Source organism: Erpetoichthys calabaricus, chromosome 5 (genome assembly GCF_900747795.2).
Source record: "Erpetoichthys calabaricus chromosome 5, fErpCal1.3, whole genome shotgun sequence".
In the NCBI taxonomy this organism is placed as follows: domain Eukaryota; kingdom Metazoa; phylum Chordata; class Cladistia; order Polypteriformes; family Polypteridae; genus Erpetoichthys; species Erpetoichthys calabaricus.
In genome coordinates this window covers 203,204,382-203,226,561 of record NC_041398.2, presented here as the reverse complement: position 1 = coordinate 203,226,561, position 22,180 = coordinate 203,204,382, and the positions used below count along the sequence as shown (strand labels likewise).

The window sequence follows — 22,180 nt, the reverse complement described above, 5'->3', positions numbered from 1 at the left end:
TTTCTTGTTTTGACCTTTAATCTTGTTATGAGATATTGGATTTTGATTTGTGGATTTTTGGCGATTTTTTGATTTAGTTTTTTTTTGGAATTTTCTTTTGTAATCAGATTTTCAGACTTTGCTCCTCTTTTTTGTTTTGATTTTTGTTTTGTATGTTGTATTTTTGCTATTTCTTGTTAAAAAAATAAATTAAATGTTTAAAGTTTTTCGTCAGACAAAGCCTTTTTGATGGTTTTAGCTTTTCCTATTTTGGAGATAATAGTAACATGGCCATCCATAAATATTAATATTTTCACTTTTAAATCACTTTGTCTCATGCAGGATCATAGGGAAAAATATTTTTACCTAGAATGTATTTCATTTCATTCATCCATCCATTTTGTAAATAAGCTCATTATACTATGTTTTTCACTATGGCCAAGAATATATTATTAATTCAGTAAAATGAAAGAGGTCTGGCTGTATATTCATAGGAGGGTTCTTAAGTGCTTGTGCTCTGATCCGTTCGTGACACAGTAAACTGACCATGGATCCCCATTTTATTGCCTGCATTATTTTAGGGATCCAATAGCTTTATATAAAAGCATACCCATGTGTGTTTTTTCCATGTTAATGCCTCCAAAACATTGATTTTTCGTTCCTTACCAATTCTTCTAAACACAGAGCAGTTAGTCTAGTAACTAAAGTGTTACCAAAGTTCTAGTATTCACCAAATCCTGGATATTCACTTATATTACATTTTTACATGTGCTTTAATAGTTTTAAAGCTGTGTGAGGTTTAGTCTGGTGGATCTAATTCAAATCACTATATTGCCAAAAGTATTGGGACCTCCCCTCCAAATCATTGAATTCAGGTGTTCCAAGCACTTCCATGGCCACAGGTGTATAAAATCAAGCACCTAGGCATGCAGACTGCTTCTACAAACATTTGTGAAAGAATGAGTCCTTCTCGGGAGCTCAGTGAATTCAAGTGTAGTACTGTGATAGGATGCCACCTGTGCAATAAGTCCATTCGTGAAATTTCTTCGCTAGTAAATATTCCATGGTCAACTGTTAGTGGTATTATAACAAAGTGGAAGCAATTGGGAACAAAGCAACTCAGCCACAAAGTGGTAGGCCACGTAAAATCACAGAGCGGGGTCAGCACATGCTGAGGCGCACAGTGTGCAGAAGTCACCAACTTTCTGCAGAGTCAATAGCTACAGACCTCCAAACTTTGTGTGCCCTCCAGATTAGCTCAAGAACAGTGCGTAGAGAGCTTCCAAGGCTGAGCAGCTACATCCAAGCCTTACATCACCAAGTGCAATGCAAAGCGTCAGATGCAGTGTTGTAAAGCACACCGGCACAGGACTCTAGAGCAGCGGAGACATGTCCTTTGGAGTGATAAATCATGCTTCTCTGTCTGGAAGTCTGATGGACGAATCTGGGTTTGGTGGTTACCAGGAGAACTGCATTGTGCCAAGTGTAAAGTTTGGTGGAGAGGGGATTATGGTGTGGGGTTGTTTTTCAGGGGTTGCACTTGGCCCCTTAGTTCCAGTGAAAGGAACTCTTAATGCTTCAGCATACCAAACCATTTTGGACAATTTCGTGCTCCCAACTTTGAGGAAACAATTTGGGGATGGCCCCTTCCTGTTCCAACATGACTGCGCACCACTGCACAAAGCAAGGCCTATAAAGAAATGGATGAGTGAATTTGGTGTGGAGCAACATGACTGGCCTGCACAGAGCCCTGACTTCAACCTGGTAGGACACCTTTGGGATGAATTAGAGCAGAATCTGCGAGCCAGGCCTTCTCGTCCAACATCAGTGCCTGACCTCACAAATGCTCTCCTGGAAGAATGGTCAAAAATTCCCATAGACACACTCCTAAACCTTGTGGAAAGCCTTCCCAGAAGACTTGAAGCTGGGTGGGCCAGGTCCATATTAAAGCCTATGTATTAAGAATGGGATGTTATTAAAGTTCATCCATCCATCCATGTGTGTTTAAAGGTGGGTATTCCAATACTTTTGGCAATATAGTGTATATCAAAAAACATTCCCTGAACAATGACACATTTTGCTTCTTAACTTACCCATTGTTGCTATAGTGTCTGAGAGAAAAAAAAAACGGTAATTTGTTGTTATTTTAATTGTCCATCAAAAATCAGGATGCAGTGTGCTTTGCATTTTAAGTGTATTTAGGCCATTTTGTAAAAAAATTTCTTAAAAGCACTGTATTAGGCATAGGCATTTCACAAGAGACATAAACTACAAAAATACTATAATAAAAAAAAGTCAAACTCTTCATTCTAATGATTAATTTTTTCTTCTGTAAAAATGTTGTGGAGGCAGATTAATAAATATTTCAAAAGGTTGCATAGTAGCTGAGTGAGGACGTTCATAGTGATCAAACACAGAGGTCTCTGAAATTGTAGCTGTCAAAAATTACTATTCAAAAAATCCTGAAATCCTGGTATACTTTTCTTTTACTTCATTAACTCTGCTCTTCCTAAAGATTTGCAACTCAGATTGTAATGTTTCTTTGGCTGCAGGGACATGAAACTGGAACTTCTTCTGTTGGCTCATGGTGCACATACAATTCTGTGTCTTCAGTACCCCTTAAAGTACTGGGTCTCTGAAGCAGCTTATCAATTGCCCTTTACCTAAAACAAGCAACACTATCCTTCTTTACTAAGTCAGAGACTTTCAGCTGTACCCTAAATATTAGCCCAGTCCTTCTTGAATGTACCCTTAAGTACACATCTCCAGCACCTCTGTAATGCCTCCAGTTGTCCTGGAATTCCTATGACCTCTTCCCAGCCATCAGTGGCTTGTCTCTTTACTCAAAAAGAATTAGGAAAAAGAGAAGTTATAGAGGACTGGCAATAGGTCACAAGACCACCTGGACGACTGTCAGTCCACTTGCCTGCTAGAATCATGTATATATTCTCTGTCTCCTTCACCATTTATAGTTTCTGTCATTGTTGTTCATGCCTATTAAATTTATGGAACACCTTTTATTATAAGGTTTACCACAATATGACACTGAACACTGGCTTGTGTAGCTGCTGTTTTCTCATCATTATGTGTCAGTGCAAATAGCAGAAATCTATTCATTACTGGACTTTCTTCTGCATTGTGCTGGTAATATGTATGGAACCTAGTAAAAAGTATATTAATATATGAATTTAGTATGTTATAAATGGTATTAGTTTCCATACTCTACTGCATATTTACTGTTAATTATTCACCTTTTTGTTTATATTTTCTTTGTTTCCCTTTCTGACAGTCCTGCCCACAGCTCTGATAAGTCCTTCCAGTGTAGTCCTACTTGAAGGGAGCGATATCACGCTGGAATGTAACACTTCCGGTTCTCCATCACTGGAAGTTAATTGGTACCTTGATAACTTTGCTACAGTCTATCAGGTAATTCATTTGTTCAATAAAATTTTAAAAATACATGTATGTGCATAATGTTCTGTTCCATTAAATATTTTTTTATCTTTTGTAGGCTGACACTTTAGTGCAACCAGCAACTCTGAAGCTAACTAACATTTCTTACACTGATAATGGGAGAAGGGTATTTTGCACTGCAGAAAATGTAGTGGGAGAAAGCGAATCTTCTGTTCTGCTGGTTGTACATTGTAAGTAAAAATGATACATTTCAGATGTTCAAAATGCTTTTTTTAATCAAATAGGCAATGGGGGTAGCATGGTAGCAGAGAGGGTTAGTGTTTCTGCTTCACAGATTCAGCATCCGGGGTCTGTTTTCCTGGCATTCAAATGTATTCTGTGTGGAATTTTTCCTCCTGGTTCTCTGATTTTCCTCCCGCATGACCAAATAGCTGCTGGTTAGGTTAACTGTAAATTGTAAATTGGCTGTGTGAATTGTGCTGTTGGCATAGACTGAAGTCCCCGACCATGACCCTGAATCGGATTGAGTATGTTTGAGAAAGGTATGGGTTGGTAAATAGGTATCACTGATACATGAGGGTGTTATCTAATAACATATCAGTTGTCATGAGTAAAATTTTATTTTTTTGAAGAAATCATAAGCCATTACATGTTTTTATTTTGAGTTTTAATCCCAATCATTTCATTCATCCCATTTGAAACACCAGAACCTCAAACCACCCTAACTAACCCCCCAAACCCCCCTCTCCTCCATGAGGCCAGGTCTTCAAAGCTATGAGGGGAGAGTACTTCTTTACTTTATATGTTTTAAGATGTTGCTTTGTGTGCCTGGACATGCATTACATTTAAGTAGAAGCAGTAGAAGTAGTGATTATTTACTTTTAAAAAAGAAAGTTCTGCAAGCACCTTTGATCAATCAAGAAGCTACTTTTATTTTTATTGTGACATTGAAGAGACCTGCTGTCTTACTGAATGATGATACATTGAATAAATATATAAAAATATTTTTGTGTTTTTAATGTACTATGTAAGCACTGTAACTTCAATCCATTTGATTTTGATGGCATGGGTTATAATTTAGTCACTTCTTCTAGGTAGTTTGAACCTTCTTTATGTGACTACGTTGATTTCCTTCACATATAATTTCCTCCCACATCCCAAAGATGTGAATATTATGTTCACTGACATTTCTAAATCATATTGTTTTGTTGTGTATGTATTGGAGTGTCAAATTTCTGTCATATGCCAGTTGGTTCAGGGTTGGCCCAGCTCCCTGTGACAATTTAATTGTCAAAATAATTAGTATTTAATTAGTATTCAAAAATACAGGGGCTTAAAGGGAAACCAATCAATAATAAATAGGATTTTATGTTCTTTAGACATGCACCTTAGATGAACTTGGTAATCAGATCTAAAAAGCAGGGGTTATCTTTATTAGGCTTTCTGTGGTTCTTCCTTCTATTGGGAACAACTGTCCCCACAGTTTATGTGTTTACTTTTTTTTAGAATATAAGACCCGTGATCCTGTAGTTAGGATATAGCGGGTTGGATAATGGATGGATAGAATATAAGAGGTTTGAAAAAAAGAGGAGACCATTCCATCCATCGAGCTCATTTGCTTTTACCTTTTGTTGGAAAGGGGGCTGGCTTTTTCTGTTTCATTTATACCTCAACAGTTATTCACTCTGTACCTTCACCTTAATGTTGCTGTCTTAATTTGTAAATTCCTCAGGAGCTTTCCTTAAGTATTACAACCCCTAGGCAGACTTACCTTATGCAGGGATTTTCTAGCTTGACGTATGTCTTTAAAGTATCACTGTGTTTTGCATAGATTTTAGATACTAGGTTCTTTCATTGGTTCAAGTCTTTGTGTCTTATCTGTTTACTAGGACTGTTTAAGACGTCCTTTTTTACACCGGACAAGTGAAGCTTCTCTGAGACTTCTGCACTGGCACTGAAATTACTGGCAACATTGATATGCTGCATGATACCTTCCAAAATGAAATATTATTGTCTGCTGACGGTTATCTCTGACTTATTGGGATCTGGCTCTTAAATATATTATTAGAAATGTATCACTTATAGGTACGGCTCACTAATTCATACTTCTTCCCATTTGTTTAGTTCCACCAAAAATCATCTATTTAGACAAACCCATGTCCGATCACCACTGGTGCATTCCTTTCAGTGTAAGAGGGAACCCAAAACCAGAACTGCAGTGGTTTTACGAGGGAGCTGTTTTAAATGAGAACGACTTTATCCAGACAAAGATCCATGTTGTTAATGACACTGACCACCATGGCTGCCTCCAGATGGATAATCCTACACATATCAACAATGGCCAGTACACTTTGTTGGCTAAGAACCAATATGGAATGGATAAAAGCACCGTATTTGCTCTATTTATGCGGACTCCTTGGGATAATGGTAAGCATAAGAATGCATCTCTTCTGCACAGACCAATCTTACTATGTGTAGATAGATATTATCTAAATTAAAAATACATTATTTTTTTCAGAAATCTAAAAGATAGTGCCTCAATGTTAAATATAAGGATAATATCTGAAATGACCTCTGTTAATCTTGTAAAAATGTATAATTATATTTATATGCTAAAGAACAGACTTAAAATATCCCTTTCACACAAAAATTAGGTGTGTGCTGTTCACTTAGTTGCTGTTTCTTTCTATGATTAAAATTAATTACATGTGAACATTTCTAACAAGTACAAAGTTTTTAATGTGTTTTAATCACTGATACGTTTAAGCCTAACATGCCTCTGTAAGGAATTGTATTGATTTTACAAGTGTTTTCTACTTATTTAGTTTGCCTTAACTCTATATCACATCAAGAAGCAGCTGCCCAAAACCTGGAACCTTAGGTCCTTACCCTTATGCCATAACAAACCATCCTAAAATCATAGTTATAGATCACATAATGTAATGCTCATTGACATTCCAACCAGAGTTGAAAATTTACACATTACTGGCTAAAACAGCAACTTGAAGACCGGTTTCATTAATGCCTTTACAAATTTTAGAGAAATATGTACCTTCATTGGGGAGAACTACAAGACTTCTACTAATGAATTGTTTGAAGTCTTTTAAGTCAGCTTTAAGTGATATGCATATACAGTATTAAAGATATTTTCCATAAGCATCTACATAACAGGCATTGAACAGATACATCTCTCTATTATAAAAGAAAATCTTGAGAAGAGACTTTTGCCAAGAGATTTTTTTCAAGTCCTGCGAGATGAGACTATTGCCAAAAGATTTTGTCAAGTCCCAACCTCCTCTCAGCCATTTTCAAACACGCCTGCGGTCCACTCAACTCTCTTTCGTGTGAATGCTTTTGTCAGACACAGTTCCTGCGCTCTCAGCTCTTATAATTTTTTACGTTTTCCTCATTTTAAGTCATTTATGAAAAGTCCTCAGTTTCATTCTTTAAAGAAGATTTTCTGGACAGTATTTTTAGAGATACAATCTATTAGTTTTCTTCGATGTAGTCCTTTTCTGGACAATAATTTTATGCGTTCTAGATGACATGTCAGAGATTAAGCGAAGAAGAAAGGGCAGCACGTCAAAAAGGGGCCCACAAGCACTGGAGAGAAAAGAACTGAAAAAAGAACAATAATAATCTTAAGTGCAAATCCAGAAAACAAGGAAAGTAATAATCAGCCCGGACCAAGTGGAATTAAAAACCTAGCAGATCCAAGCATAGATTTAAACGATTCTGGACCATACGCTATGAGAATCTGTGGTCCCGCAACAATTAAAGCTACTACAAGTTTAATTTCGAAGAAACCACAATTCAGTCAGGTTTATATTCCTGATCTTGGAGAAGTGATGCAACTTAGAATCGAAAGAGTTAAACGATTGGACATATTAGAAATTCTACAGCCAATAATGGATACAAATCCATATGCCCAAAAGTATCTCACTTTACACAAAATTTGTCTGCAAAACATGAATGTACAAGGTTCAATTTAAAATGTAAAACAATTAGAGAGTTCAAATGACTCTTGTAATTTGCATAGATCAACATTTAAGCATTTAAAGTAAATCCCTTATTTATACCTAATTTAATTTTATTTGTTGTTAACTCTTTTTTAATTGCCAATGTGAATAACCTTTTTTTATCTTCTGTTTGTTGTAGATTCAGTCACAGAACCTATATATTATGGTGAGTTGGTTTAAACAGAGTGCAGTATGTTGTTACAATGTTTAGCTCATCTGCCATTCAGCTCAAGAGATTTATCTGTGTTTGATTCTTGGTCTGGTCTCTGTATTGTATTTGAACCTCCTTGCCATGCTTGTATGGTATGATCCTGATATCTTTGAGATATGGGAGAAAACATGGTCAGGAGAAATCAGGTTCATCTTTAACTTATATTGGTGAAACAAGAGGGTTCAGAATATTTTTGAATATGTGTGTGCTTTAATTAATATATTAGTATTAGCAATTTTTCAAATAATTTTTCATATGGAATATTATATTTCTCACAGGTCTAAGTGACCATGTGTGTATTCCAGGTTTGGTCACTGTCTGTGTGGATTTGGCAGGATTTTTTGCATTTTTTTGTCTATGTCCTTAGGTTTTTCTCTCACAACCCAAAAATTAAGCATGTCAGGCTATACTGAATAGATAATCTCATTCAGTATAAGTAAATGTGAATGTGTGCATGAATATTCATTGCAATAGGCTGGCACCTTGTCCCTAGTGTGTTTCAACCTAACTGGATTATGATTTTAAATATGATAATGCAATTTTTATATATATATATATATATATATATATATATATATATATATATATATATATATATATATATATATATATATAAGATATGATAATGTGTTTAAAATTACATTTTAAGATGACATTCATGATTTTTTCTTATTCTTGCTGTTTTGTTTGTGATCCTAAATAAAAGATCAATTTTGCTTACTTTTTACTGTCACATTGAACAAAGCTGTACCATAAACATCTGAAACTAAGAGAACAAAACAAAGTTAAAAGACGAGCTGTCAAGCCAGTCTGTCAATCTGTAGTGAGACGGCAGACTCCTAGAAGACTTAAGAATTCACTAAACAAAAAGGTCTCTTTCTTGTGAAACTGGAGCAACTGAAATGGGATCTTCTTATGTTCCTTTCAGAATGAAGGTTGAGTTCTCTTGACATGCAATTCATTATTTTAAAAATATACAAAATCAAAAAAAAAGTTAAATAAACAGGGACCCCAGCACCTGTTATAGAACAAATTCTGCATTAAGTTTAAGATGGCCTGTCACTTAATGAATTCTTTACTACTTCTTCATGTAGAATTAATCAGTAATATATTAGCAAAATAATTGTTTAAAAAATCTGCAATTGCTCAATGTATTCAGAAGTTAAACCATGATTTCACTTTATACCTTTGTAGATTATTCCCCTGAAAATGTGATAATCAATGGTACAGAAGAAAAAACTGAAGAAGGCATCACTGTAAGTGTTTACTTTGATTTTGACACAAAATACTAGAAATAAAGAGGGAAACCCCAAAAAATTCCTTAATTTTTTCAATTAGCCCAGTACATGCAATTAGAAAATTGCAGTGTGTGTGGAGTACATTGGTTTTACTTATTAAACAATATTGTTTCTTATGTATAAGTAGTAGCTTGTATATATTTTCAGTAGTAGGTAGTTTATAGTAGTATGTCATCATGGTTTTAAATTATTGACAAACCTGACTTACAGTAGTCATTATTCATAAAGAGCATCTTAAAGGATAAGTTCAATATTTTTCAAGTCGAGCTTAATATCTTCACAAACATGGTATTTTATATATGCATTTGCCATGCAAAATTGTGTTAGAAAATGAAGTGTTTCTTTTTCCAATTACCGGTATATGTAGTTTTTGGGTGAAAAAAAACGATTTGACTATTTGTGCATTAATCATTTAACTGGAGATGATTTTTGTCCATGCTGATGCTGGCGAGGAATCAAAAAAGAAGCACTTTAAATTGAATTTTTCAATATTGGATAACACAAAGCCTTTCAGAAAGTCACCTAAAAAACTATGTTAGTTTGTTCATTATTCACCAAGATACATCATTTTTAGGAAAACCACTCCAGAGTGTGGCACTCTGTAACATGGTGTTTGTGATAAATTCCAGTAGTAGGTTTTCTGCTTCACTGTTTAATTAATCTTGCTTATTTGTGGGAATAAATGTCTGTGTAAAATTACATATGTGTCTGTGGGCTGGTGCCCAGTGTACAGCTCATTTCTGCTTTGTACAAGATGATCCTGTGGCTCTAAGTAGGATTAAGCTGATTTCAAAATGAATTGACAGATGGATTCCTTTTATGTAATGTGCTACTCTGTTTAATCCAATTCAAAGTATCTAGATACCCTATATGTACAGAAATCACACTATGTCACAAATGGTCATTGTGTAATGGTTTCACAACGTAACACCAAAAATAGATAGATAGATAGATAGATAGATAGATAGATACTTTATTAATCCCAATGGGAAATTCACATTCTTCAGCAGCAGCATACTGATACAATAAATAATATTAAATTAAAGAATGATAATAATACAGGTGAAAAAAACAGACAATAACTATGTATAATGTTAAATATTAACGTTTACCCCCCCTGGTGGAATTAAAGAGTCGCATAGTTTGGGGGAGGAACGATCTCCTCAATCTGTCTGTGGAGCAGGACAGTGACAGCAGTCTGTCGCTGAAGCTGCTCTTCTGTCTGGAGATGACATTATTTAATGGATGCAGTGGATTCTCCATAATTGATAGGAGCCTGCTGAGCGCCCTTCGCTCTGCCACAGATGTTAAACTGTCCAGCTCCATGCCAACAATAGAGCCTGCCTTCCTCACCAGTTTGTCCAGGCGTGAGGCGTCTTTCCTCTTAATGCTGCCTCCCCAGCACACCACTGCGTAGAAGAGGGCGCTCGCCACAACTGTTTGATAGAACATCTGCAGCATCTTATTGCAGATGTTGAAGGAAGCCAGCCTTCTAAGGTAGTATAACCGGCTTTGTCCTTTCTTGCACAGAGCATCAGTATTGGCAGTCCAGTCTAATTTATCATCCAGCTGCACTCCCAGATATTTATAGGTCTGCACCATCTGCACACAGTCACCTTTGATGATCACTGGGTCTATGAGGGGTCTGGGCCTCCTAAAATCCACCACCAGCTCCTTGGTTTTGCTGGTGTTCAGGTGTAGGTGGTTTGAGTCGGACCATTTAACAAAGTCATTGATTAGGTCCCTATACTCCTCCTCCAGCCCATTCCTGATAATAAATAATTCAACTATGTAAAAAATTAGGAGTTGTTATGCATACAAGTTAAAAACAGTTGTATTATTTGAGTCAGTAGAGATGAGACAAAAAACATTTGCACAACCGTCACACTTTCTTACAGTTCTATGCTTGAACCTTTTGCACAACTCCTACATCACTTGTGCCCTACTGTTACACTGAGGTTTAGTCAAATTTGTGAGATACGATACCACATAATACTGTAATCACATTATCCATACATTAAAAAAAATTAAACTATCAAATAATGTTGAATTGTGTCATGCTAGCAGATCACAATGGCAGTTATACTCGTGCCATATGTGTCATTTTTTTCAAGTGATTAATTAAAATTTGTAAAAAAAAACAATAGAAAAAAGAACTAAAATAAAGAAATGACAGAATGTTTTACCCTTTCATTTTTACTTCAAACAATTCACAGGGTGTGGCTCAATATGTTTTCTTCTGATTAGTTTCTTCCAGTGTTCACTATTCCATTGAATGGCTTTTTTCTAGGTATATGTGGTGGTGGGCATTGCTGCTGTAGCATTCACTGGATTTGTACTCATGCTGATTATCCTGAAATTTGGACGTAACTCAAAATTTGGAATCAAAGGTAGGAGATTTTGTAAATACAAAACATTTTAGGATAATATAGTATAGTATTTTGTATAATGAAGCAGTTAATTATTTTCAATGTGATTGTAATTGTAAAAAAAAGAACTTTTGATGTTTTAACCTGAAATGCAAAAAATGCAAAATAAAAGAGCAATGTAACACTCAACAGTTTTCTACATTTTTCATGAATTCATTTCTCTTAGTTAATTAGTATCTTTGGAAGCAAACTAGAGCTAATTATCCTACATTAAAAGGACTTTTCATATTGTATGTTCTTTGCTATTAAACAAATTGACAATTTCAGCTTTTACAAATGCCAATCATTCTGCTTAATTCAGATGAACACCCAGACTATTTTGACATTCTTTCTGTATACCTTAAAATATATTCTTGTGACAATTCCATTCTGCCTGTGGTAAAAGTGACTAATACTCTTTGGTTGTTTGTATTTTGCTGTTCTCTCTGCTTTATAGCACACCTAATAAGGCTTAAGTAAGGTGATTTGCTTGTCTGTCCATGTTGCTAGTAATCCTGATCTTTATGTGAAAGCAATTCTGTGCTAATGTGTTTTGGGTTCTTGAATGGCAAATAATAGACCTCTTTCTTTTAAAGATAAGGTGATTGTGAACTAATCCATTTACATTTTCCTTATTTACATCAGTTCTGTCATCAGTAAAACAACTCAGAAGCATTATCAGCATTAATTAAGTGCATCAATGTCACTAATAGATTGATTGTAGAAGTCTCCATTGATACAATATTTAAACTCCTTTTTTCATGTGCAATGTTTACTGTTAATGTTTCCAGACCTCAACATTTTTAACCTGAGTATAAAATCTCCTGGTTAATGATATCCCAAAAAGGCATGCTAACCTTTATGAGCTAATCTCCACAAAGTTTCTTCCAAATTTCTCTGACATACCACTTTTTAAAATTATTATCCTTGATGATCATAAGCATGTGTGTTTAATAATATTTCCTTTGTCAACACGGGAATTGATTTAGATCAAACTGTTATTTGATGAACTGATGAAAAAGCTGCAATTGAGAATTACTGATATAAACCAGAAACTTAGGGAGTGGTTACAGAGAAGTCTTGTTCAATTCTGATCATAGCAAAAAAAAAAAACATTTTTTTTTAATACTTCCTGTACGTATTTGCTGATTCGCTTTTCTGCTTATTATTGTTATGAAAACATTAATCTATCTATGCCTTTATTTTCTCAAGACTGGCCTGTTTTAACACCAGTGTTTTGAAACTTAGCAAATCATTTGATGAACTAGATGCATGGCATACAGAATTTTGCTGCTTGAGTTTTAACAAGATAAAAAACTGGATCTCCATTACTCCAGTTTTGGCATTATCATTGGATGCTGGCTAAATTCAGGGTGCAGTTTTAAACTCTGTTCCTACATGCATTAGAATTGCTTTTTATGAAGAATTTTATGTGTTGTTTAAAACGTACTTTTGTTACTCTATTGAATATCTTTTGAGTGGTTTTTCATATTATGTGCATATAACAAGCTGTGTTGTGAAAGTCTGTAGAGATTGTTAGATGAAACAACTGTAAGGCATATGTATTGGTTATCTATTAGTGTCATCAGATATTGTTGAACAGCATCTTTAAGCCATTAAATGCACTTCTGAAGTCACGTGCAGAATATTGTTTCACATAAAGAACGTAACAGCTGTAAGTGAATTCCAGAGAAGACCTGTTTGGTGTGATATATAAGGAAAGATTGACAGATTTTAATATTTTCAGATTAAGTATTAAATAATGATTGACATGTGATATGACAGAAGTATTTAAGGTTATGAAGGAGAGCTTTTTATGTTAGATGGCAGATATTATTTAGTTCATCAGAAAAAGTCATAGGATGCAGATGAATGCAGACTTAGAAGAAATTTTACACAAATTTTATAAATATTTTCTTCACAAAGAGATCCATGTCAAAATAAATTACAGCATAGTATAGTTGGCAGTAGTACTGTGGTAACTTTCAAATCTTGATAATATTTTACAAAAGTTACCCAAACAGGAATGTTTAATGTTTTTGTTTTTAAAAAATTCCTTTGGAATAAAGGAATTAAGAAGCCAATGTAGATTACAGTAGGGAATGGTATTGTATACTGTGAGTATGTCCATTATACGTATAAACAGGAAGCCATTATTATATTAATTAAAATTATTTTAGTAGATATAATTGGTATGCTTGCTGAGCTCTTCTTTTTTATAATGTATACGTTAACTCTGTGGACAATATACTATATGCTGATACAGACTGCAACAAATAATCAGTTCATTCCCTCCATTTCTGTCCCTAAGCTGGTTATCTATCTATCTATCTATCTATCTATCTATCTATCTATCTATCTATCTATCTATCTATCTATCTATCTATCTATCTATCTATCTATCTATCTATCTATCTATCTATCTATCTATCTATCTATCTATCTATCTATCTATCTATTATTGTTACCATTTAAAGAGACTTCTGAGACTTACTTAGTTTTCATCCTACTTATCTGTACTTTTGGTAAACTTTTCTTAAGTGTTTTTGCCCTCCATTTCTCATCTTACAACCATGTCTCTGTGTAGCAAATTTGTCAGTATCTACTTGTTTCACGGTATCAACATTTTGGTCTACTTTCTGATAATTTCCATGTTAACTTATTGTAGTATTTTTTCTTTCACATGAATACCTTGCTGACCATTTTGCTTCTCATAATGTTGCCTCTTCCTCTGGCTGTCAAACTTACTTGAACTCACCTTTTATAAATGAAATCTTCTGCCTTAGTCTTTGTCCATTCTCGCCAAATAATCTCAGCTCAATAGGAAGATACTATGAGACTGGGAAAAGATTAGCTGTGGGATGGGCAGAGTGTGCAGTGAAATGACAAGCTGATATTCTGTTTAGTTTCAACATTTTTAGATTTCTTAAAATAATTTTGAATACAAACAACAAAGCAAGAAATTTTAGCCTCCATCATAGACTTTAAGTCTTCCCCTGAAAAGAGCAACTAAAACATAAACAGTTGTTGTTTTAAGATGCAACTATATAATTATAGGTAAATCATTTTCCTGTTAGAGTTTATTTATTAATCAGGTCAGCTAGCAATTTAAGTCTTGACTGATGCACTGAATTTACAACCAGCACTTTCTCCAAATCAATATGGCATTTACTTATTTGCTGTACCTTAGGGTGGGTTGAAGAAAAACATTTTTTAATTTAGAATTCTACAAAATGGCTGTAGAGCAGATTCTGTAGCAATCTTGAAAGTTCCTTCTAGATTACGTTATTCTCACCCTTTTTATAATGTTTAGCAGTATTGGATGTGACGAACTTTACAGTGTGTACGTACAGCATTTTACAAAATTTTAAAATACAGCACAGTTAATATGTAGTAATTAAACTTAAGTTAGTCCTAAAGAGTTGCATTCTCGGAAACTGGTTAAATAGCAAAAAAGACACATAAAAAAACTAGTTCTAAAAGAAAAAGAAAAAGAAAACTAAACAGGTAAAAACTTATCTACACTTGTACAGATTTGAAATTGCTATTTTAATTACTCATATCCACAAAGAATAAAGAAAGGAATGAAAAAAGCACTTTTTTAGAAAGGTTTATAATGAATAATTGATATTGGTTAAACCTAATCAGCTATTAGTATTAAAAGGTTTACATAGAGTGCTTTACAAATTATTCATCCATCCATCCATTATCCAACCCACTATATCCTAACTACAGGGTCACGGGGGTCTGCTGCAGCCAATCCCAGCCAACACAGGGTGCAAGGCAGGAAACAAATCCTGGGCAGGGCACCAGCCCACCACAAGACACACACACACACACACACACACACACACACACTAGGGACAATTTAGTATCGCCAATCCACCTAACCTGCATGTCTTTGGACTGTGGGAGGAAACCGGAGCTCCCAGAGGAAACCCACACAGACACGGGGAGAACATGCAAACTCCACGGCGAACCAAGGTCTCCTAACTGCAAGGCAGCAGCGCTACCACTGCGCCACTGTCCCGCCCCCTTTACAAATTATAAAGAGACAAAATTGCCTAGAACATTCAGTAGAAAAAAATGTTTTTCATTGTGTTGTCTGCCTTTGTGCAGCTTGACACACTCCATCCATGAGGGCAAAAAATTCTTTTGTGTTATTCAAAAGCAATATCAAAATTTAAGGAGTGCAAATGGAAGTCATCTTGGCGAAGAGGAAAAATAGTAGGCCTGTGTTCTTGTTAGAATAGAAAGCAAGAATTAATTTTTGATTTGTGTCTTGACATTACTGGCGAGTCTAATGAAAATCATCAATAGAATTAGTTCACTTCTGTTGGATAACCCTGTTTCTAACCTTCATAGTATAGTACATAGTCTTCCTAAAACCTCCTCTAATAGTAATGATAACATAAAACCTAGATTTTACATTGTATAATTCAATTCTGTTAATCATTGAGATTAATTTCTCTTTTTATTTTTGTTTAGCTTAATTAGTATTGTGTATATAAATGGTGGAAATTTCTGTTACTGAATTATAGTTGTATTTGTGTAATATGTGTTAGTACTCTTGAGTCTGTGGTCTGTGAAAAGTGCAAATGCAAGAATAAATTGAATTAAAGTTTATATAGAAGTAGCATTGATCCATTGTGTAGCCAAAATATGGTATCAAATCAGAACAAAATAGTTACAGTTGAACTGGAATATTAATCTGGACCCTATATAAATTCAAGAGCAGTTTAAGAAAGTCACAGACAGCTAACTGTTGAAAACCAAATGGTGTACATTATAGCTGTACTAGATATGTTTATAGTTTGATATATAGATATGATATGATATAGTTTGTGTGTGCTCCTAAAGTCTCAATAAAGTTAGATTCATACAATGGTGAAATTATTACCTACCGGCACTCACTGTACAGTCAGAATTGTACTTTATAAATAGACCTGAAAATCACTGTTTAGTTTTCGGCTCTAGAGCAAAAGTAATCAATTTCATGATTTTAGATTTCTGTATAAATATTTGATTTCAGCAAGTTTGGAGTATACCAAATATGTTATGAAATCATATTCAAGAGAAAAATGTTACAGTTTATCAGAGTAATCAATTCATCCTTTCATTCTGCCATCCATTGTTCCATCCAGCAACTAATTTTCTGATCCCACTTAAGTAACACAGGGTCATATTGAGATGGAGTCTAGCCTTGCAGCGGTTAGCATATAGCAGAAACCAACCCTACACATGCTTGTCCACTTCAGCGTCCATTCATTTGCACTGAGACAATTCGGAGCTCTCAATATATGAAACTAAATTGCATTGTATTGTGAGGGAAAAAAGACCCAAAGAGTTCCTGGTAGAAATCTAAATCAACACAGAGAAAACTACAGGAGTTCAAATGGGGTCCAAGTTCTACCAAACAATTTAATCTTATATTTAAAACTTGCTTAAGTACAATATATGTCAAAGGTGAACTTTAGGTTCTTCATCTGTGGTAGAGTTGTAATAATAGTATATTCTGTGACACTTTGACTTTTTATATTTAGCTGTCTCTTTATTTGCTTTTATGATAATTCAATAGTAAGCATTGGTACCTCACAGCTCCAAAGTCCTAGGTTCAAAACTTGGCTGTTTCACGTTTGAATTTTCTTTTCATGTACGTTTGGTTTTTCTCCATGTACTTCTGTTCCCTGAATCATCCAAAGGTGTAAAGAGGTTAGTTGGTGACTCTAAAGTTAGCCAAATCTGAGTTTCCCACTTAAAGAAATCCAACATTTGAAAATTCTAGAACTTCTTTTCAATGAAGCTGTATATTCAACAGGTACAGACAATCCTAAATTCAAGCTTAAGTGATTGTAAACTTTGGCCAGTGACTTCATTGCAAATGTTTATGAACCCATACCAGCCAAAACACAATATTTTTAACTTAATGATCTTATAGATCTATCGTTTGTGTACATTGGACAGTTGCTGGAAGTAAACCTCCTGTTTTATCTTGTGATCTGTGTTAATTTATGTCGCAGCTAACACTTATCATTTCAATTTCATTGATTTATTTGGCTGACGCTTTTTATCCAAAGCAACTTATAACATTTGAAATACAATTGGTTACATTTCTTTTCTTTTTTCCAATTGGAGTACAGGCGGGTAAAGTTACTTGCTCAGGGTCACACAATTTTCATTGGCAGAATTTGAACCCACAACCTCAGGGTTTGTAGTCCAAACCCTTAACCACTGTGCCACACTGCCAAACTACTATTTCAAGATTCAAAGTTTTATTTTCCACAATAAAATTCTTAACGTGTTTTACAGTAGCGCATATACTAATTAATAAGGAACTAGCCAACCCGCGACATACCATACGCATATATGTGTAATTATGTATTGATGGGTGAACACTTCCTGAAAGACACAGTTGTCCAAATGGGGTGGGTTTGAGGATACGACTGTAATTGAATGAAAAGATGGAACTCTGGAGAGAGCAACATACAATTGTCCGTGACTGAAAACTGGTTTTGGCAGATACAGGCATATTGTTTTGAAAGTGTGTCCCTGTGCCTTATTAATTGTCATTGCAAAGGCCAATCTAACAAGAAATTGTCTGCTTGTAAACGTAAAAGGCAAATTTGAATCTGATGGGGTCAGGGATTCTCTCTCTTGCGCCTGTGTGTGTGTGTGTGTCTCTCTCACTCGCGCGCGCCTGCGTGTGTGTGTGTGTGTTTCTCTCTCGCGCGCCTGTGTGTGTATGTGTGTGTGTCTCTCTCGCACGCGTGTCTCTCTGTGTGCTGTAAGCGAATGAAAAGATGGAACTCTGGAGAAAGCAACATACAATTGTCCGTGACTGAAAACTAGTTTTGGCAGATACAGGCATATCTTTTTGAAAGTTTGTCCCTGCGCCTTATTAATTGTCATTCCAAAGGCCATTCTAACAGGAAATTGCCTGCGTGTAAAAGTAAAAGGCAAATTTGAATCTGATGGGGTCAGGGAAATCCGGGGAATATGGACAGTTTGTGAGGTAGGAGCTGCGATTGTTTTACACCCCAGTACATTGCGGTGAATGCTGAGAACAGTCAGTCTTATGCCTTTGCAGAGACTTCTTGCTGGCATGAGGTTTCTGAGAAACATGACGACTGAACCAATTTTAAGTTTGACTTTATGCGGAGGCATGCCAGTGGGAGTAATGGCTGCCCGGCGGGTCATGGGATCGCCAGTCGACATCGTTTATGGTCGGAACTACGACGGTATGTGATCTTCTTCGAACCTCCAACTTTCGTTCTTGATTAATGAAAACATTCTTGGCAAATGCTTTCGCTCGCACGCGAATTGTTGGCTCTGTAGTGCGTGTGCCATGGTCGGCTGCTTAGTGAATTGTTGGTGGGCGGGGCTCGGTCTTGCGTGCGTCTTGCTTGCCATGGACTTAGTGAATTATATATATAGATAATAAAAATAAAGACAAATAAAATTATGGGAGGAAGGTTTATAAAGAAGCAAAAAATAGTACTGTGTTGTTGCAGAAATACAGTATTATCCATTAGACATACATACAATTTAAAACATGCTTACTAAAATATAGTATACAAACAATAAATAGTTTAATATGCTAATCCAGCAGTATGCAGTAGTTTGCAATATATTATATAAAACTATGATATTTAACAAGCATAGAGCATAACAAATAGCAATCAGTACAATATTAACAATTCATGACACTATTGTTGAAAACAGATGCTGGGTTTTCTCCTTAGTGATTCTAATGTCTCGAGTTCACTGTGAAGTTCGCTCCCAAGGTCAGGAGGGCTATTTTGATTGAAATGACAGCGACATCAAGTACTAGTATAGGATATAAACCATTTAATTCCGTAGTTATTAAAGAGCAATGTGAAAAGTTTTTATTAGTATTAACAGGAGTATGCCTTTGCTGTAAATGCCGAGATTAATTACACTGGTAGGTAGATCATTGCCTCCAACAATAATTCTGTTGGTATTTTAAGAAAGCTCATGAATTTTGTTATTGTATATTATCATGACCATGATAAGATGTAACATTTTTTGTCAGGAAAAGTTGGGGCAAACTCATTCATTACGCTATATCTCAGCAATGAATTAAATGTTTTCTCTAAATGCAGCCAAACACTAATGTAAAGAATAATGTAACTATTTAATTATGTGAAGATACATTACTGCTTTTTCCATATAGCCTCAGTGTTTCAAAGCTAGCTTGTCAGAGGTTTGCAGCACATGGAATTTCAAGTGGTTAACAATGAGCATTCTTCCCCTGAGGTTCTTTGTCTTGGTGATGTTCAAGGATAGAATGTTCCAACTGCAGTACATTATTTCTTCTCATAATTACATTTCTTTAGATGGCCATCCCAGTGATTCTGATGTCATTAGTACTTTTGATGATGTGGGTGACATTATACTGTATTAGGCCTTTAAACCTATTAGTAAATATTGAGTACTGTCTGAGGCAGACTTTTAAGTGTCACTGTGGAAGAGGCCTTGTTACCAGAAAAGAAACAACCTGGTACAGTAAGCCATATTTATGCAGTATAAAGAAACAATTTACTTTGCCCACTGTATGAAAAGGAGATTGCTGTGTGTTACTTGATTGTATTTGATTGGTACAATTTGGCAGTACAAAGTTAGCTAATATTACATTTTTCTTATGTTTTTATTTGAGTTTTAATTCTGTTATAGCTCTCATTTTTATGGGACCCTGGAGGTAATAGATTAATACACTATCTATCACTAGGTTTCAATAAATGTTTTACAAAACATCTAACATGACGATTTAACATTCATTTTAAAAAAAATGTTAAGAAATAAATTGTCCAGATGTTCACTGATTACTGTATTTGTCTGCATGCACAACATGAATCAAGGTAATATTTTTAAGAAATGTACTGAAGCACTTAAAGGCATATTAGTTACCATGATAAATTAAGGAGATATTCTTGTGTCTGTCCGTGCTCGATGTAAACAACGGTTGCCGCAACTACTGTATCCCTGGCAGAGTTTTGGTCTTAGGATTATCGTCAAGTCCTCAATTCTTCAATGTGACCAATTATTGACTGTGGTATTTGACTGTTTATTTGGTGCATACTTTGTTACTGACCGAAACTGCATTATGACACTACCATTTTACACCTCCTTTATTCTTCACTTCAATGTAAGCCTCCCGATAAAATGAAAAGGCAAATACAGCCTAGCTGCAACCAACAGAAATGGTCTCGCCAGCCTACATACTCACATCATCCATCCATCCATTTTCCAACCCGCTGAATCCGAACACAGGGTCACGGGGGTCTGCTGGAGCCAATCCCAGCCAACACAGGGCACAAGGCAGGAAACAATCCTGGGCAGGGTGCCAACCCACCGCAGACATACTCACACCAACGCACAAAAGTAGAAACATCTACATCACGCCAGACCAACCAGCACAGGCAAGATGCCTTAGAACAATAAAGACAACATACTGTATGACAAACCACAGAGCGACATTATGTGAAGATCAGCGGCAGCAAGTCTTGTACCTAGATAGTGAACGAAAAACAAATTGCACACACAACCTTTCTGAAGAGCAGTGGCAAACTTCCAGACAACAAGAAACATTACGACAGAAAAATAACAAGGATTCCATAACACTTACAACTCAAAACAATATATTCCCTTTATATTCCGACATAGGCAATTCCCTGTTCGTTTAGCATATTGTGTGACTATCACCAAGTCACAACAACAAAAGTTTAATAATGTCAGAGTTTATTTGCCAGGCCCTGTGTTTACCCATGGATACATTTTCCAGAGTTACATCAAATCCGGGTAAAACGTACAGGTACTTGTGGGTTACGCACAGGGGAATATTTTTGCCGAAAATAACATTTATACAACAAATTGTGTTTTCCGACAGTTATTATAGACATCGGTATACTAAATTACCTGATGGCCACACTTCAAACATACTGACTTACATGTGCCTTGCACTTCCCCTCTTATCCAATATGTTCTGTTAACCTGTTCATGTTACACTTTGTATTATAAATATTCATGCTGTTGTAAGTGACTGTAATACCATCCCATACTAATCACGTGTCCTCTCAAAAGTCACTACTTATTAAAACAATCTCCTTTCTTACTGTAACGTGTGATGTTCTTCTTTCCCTCATCATCATTTCATTAACGCTTTTATTCTTGTGAAATGTTTGCAAGGACGATTTCCTAATGAGATATATATGCCATAATCTAGCCAAAATACAAATGACAGTTTTTGCTTGTTTTAGACCAGCAGGTACTCAAATATAAATCTTTAACATCCACTTACTAAATTTTCTTTGGAGTCAAAGGTTCAGAGAAATGTGGTAGAATGAGCAAAAAAAACATAGAACTATGCCCAAAACAATGTATCAAATAATTTAAAATGGTGTGCAGGAAAACATGCAGTTTTAATGAGAAAAATTACATCTTCTTTCTGTCACCAAGTCTTTAAAATTTGCTACAAAAGGTGTGATGGCTAAGCACTGACACTACTGCAATGTGAGTTTTTTTATCATAGTTGAAAATGCTGATTCATCGCAGTATTTTGAGGCAAAAATGGTGAGAATTTGAAGGGTAGTTTCTGCATGAGGGGAACATTTGCTGCAATAACCATCTTTGCCCACTGAAAGTGACAGGGTCACGGGGGGATCCTTCAGAGAATACTTTCTTGGAGGTCAATCAGCTCATTTTGCAGTAATTTTAGCACTGGCCCATTGACAGACTTACTGTGTTTCCATGGAGAATTCTGTGACACTTTTTATTACCAATGGATTTTTAATGAACAGTAGGACTTGTTTTCTGAGGCTGAAGTCTTCAAAG

The 22,180-nt window shown here is 35.4% G+C and overlaps 1 protein-coding gene across 1 annotated transcript in view; it reads left to right on the top strand.

Annotated features, from left to right (window-relative positions):
* The window catches only part of ntrk2a (neurotrophic tyrosine kinase, receptor, type 2a), a 243,282-nt gene that overhangs the window by 30,524 nt on the left and 190,578 nt on the right, over positions 1–22,180 (top strand). The window contains exons 6-11 of the mRNA XM_028802412.2: positions 3,269–3,405; positions 3,491–3,623; positions 5,518–5,820; positions 7,552–7,578; positions 8,818–8,879; positions 11,212–11,311. Coding sequence (XP_028658245.1) covers positions 3,269–3,405; positions 3,491–3,623; positions 5,518–5,820; positions 7,552–7,578; positions 8,818–8,879; positions 11,212–11,311 — 762 coding nt within the window. The remainder of the gene's footprint in view (positions 1–3,268; positions 3,406–3,490; positions 3,624–5,517; positions 5,821–7,551; positions 7,579–8,817; positions 8,880–11,211; positions 11,312–22,180) is intronic.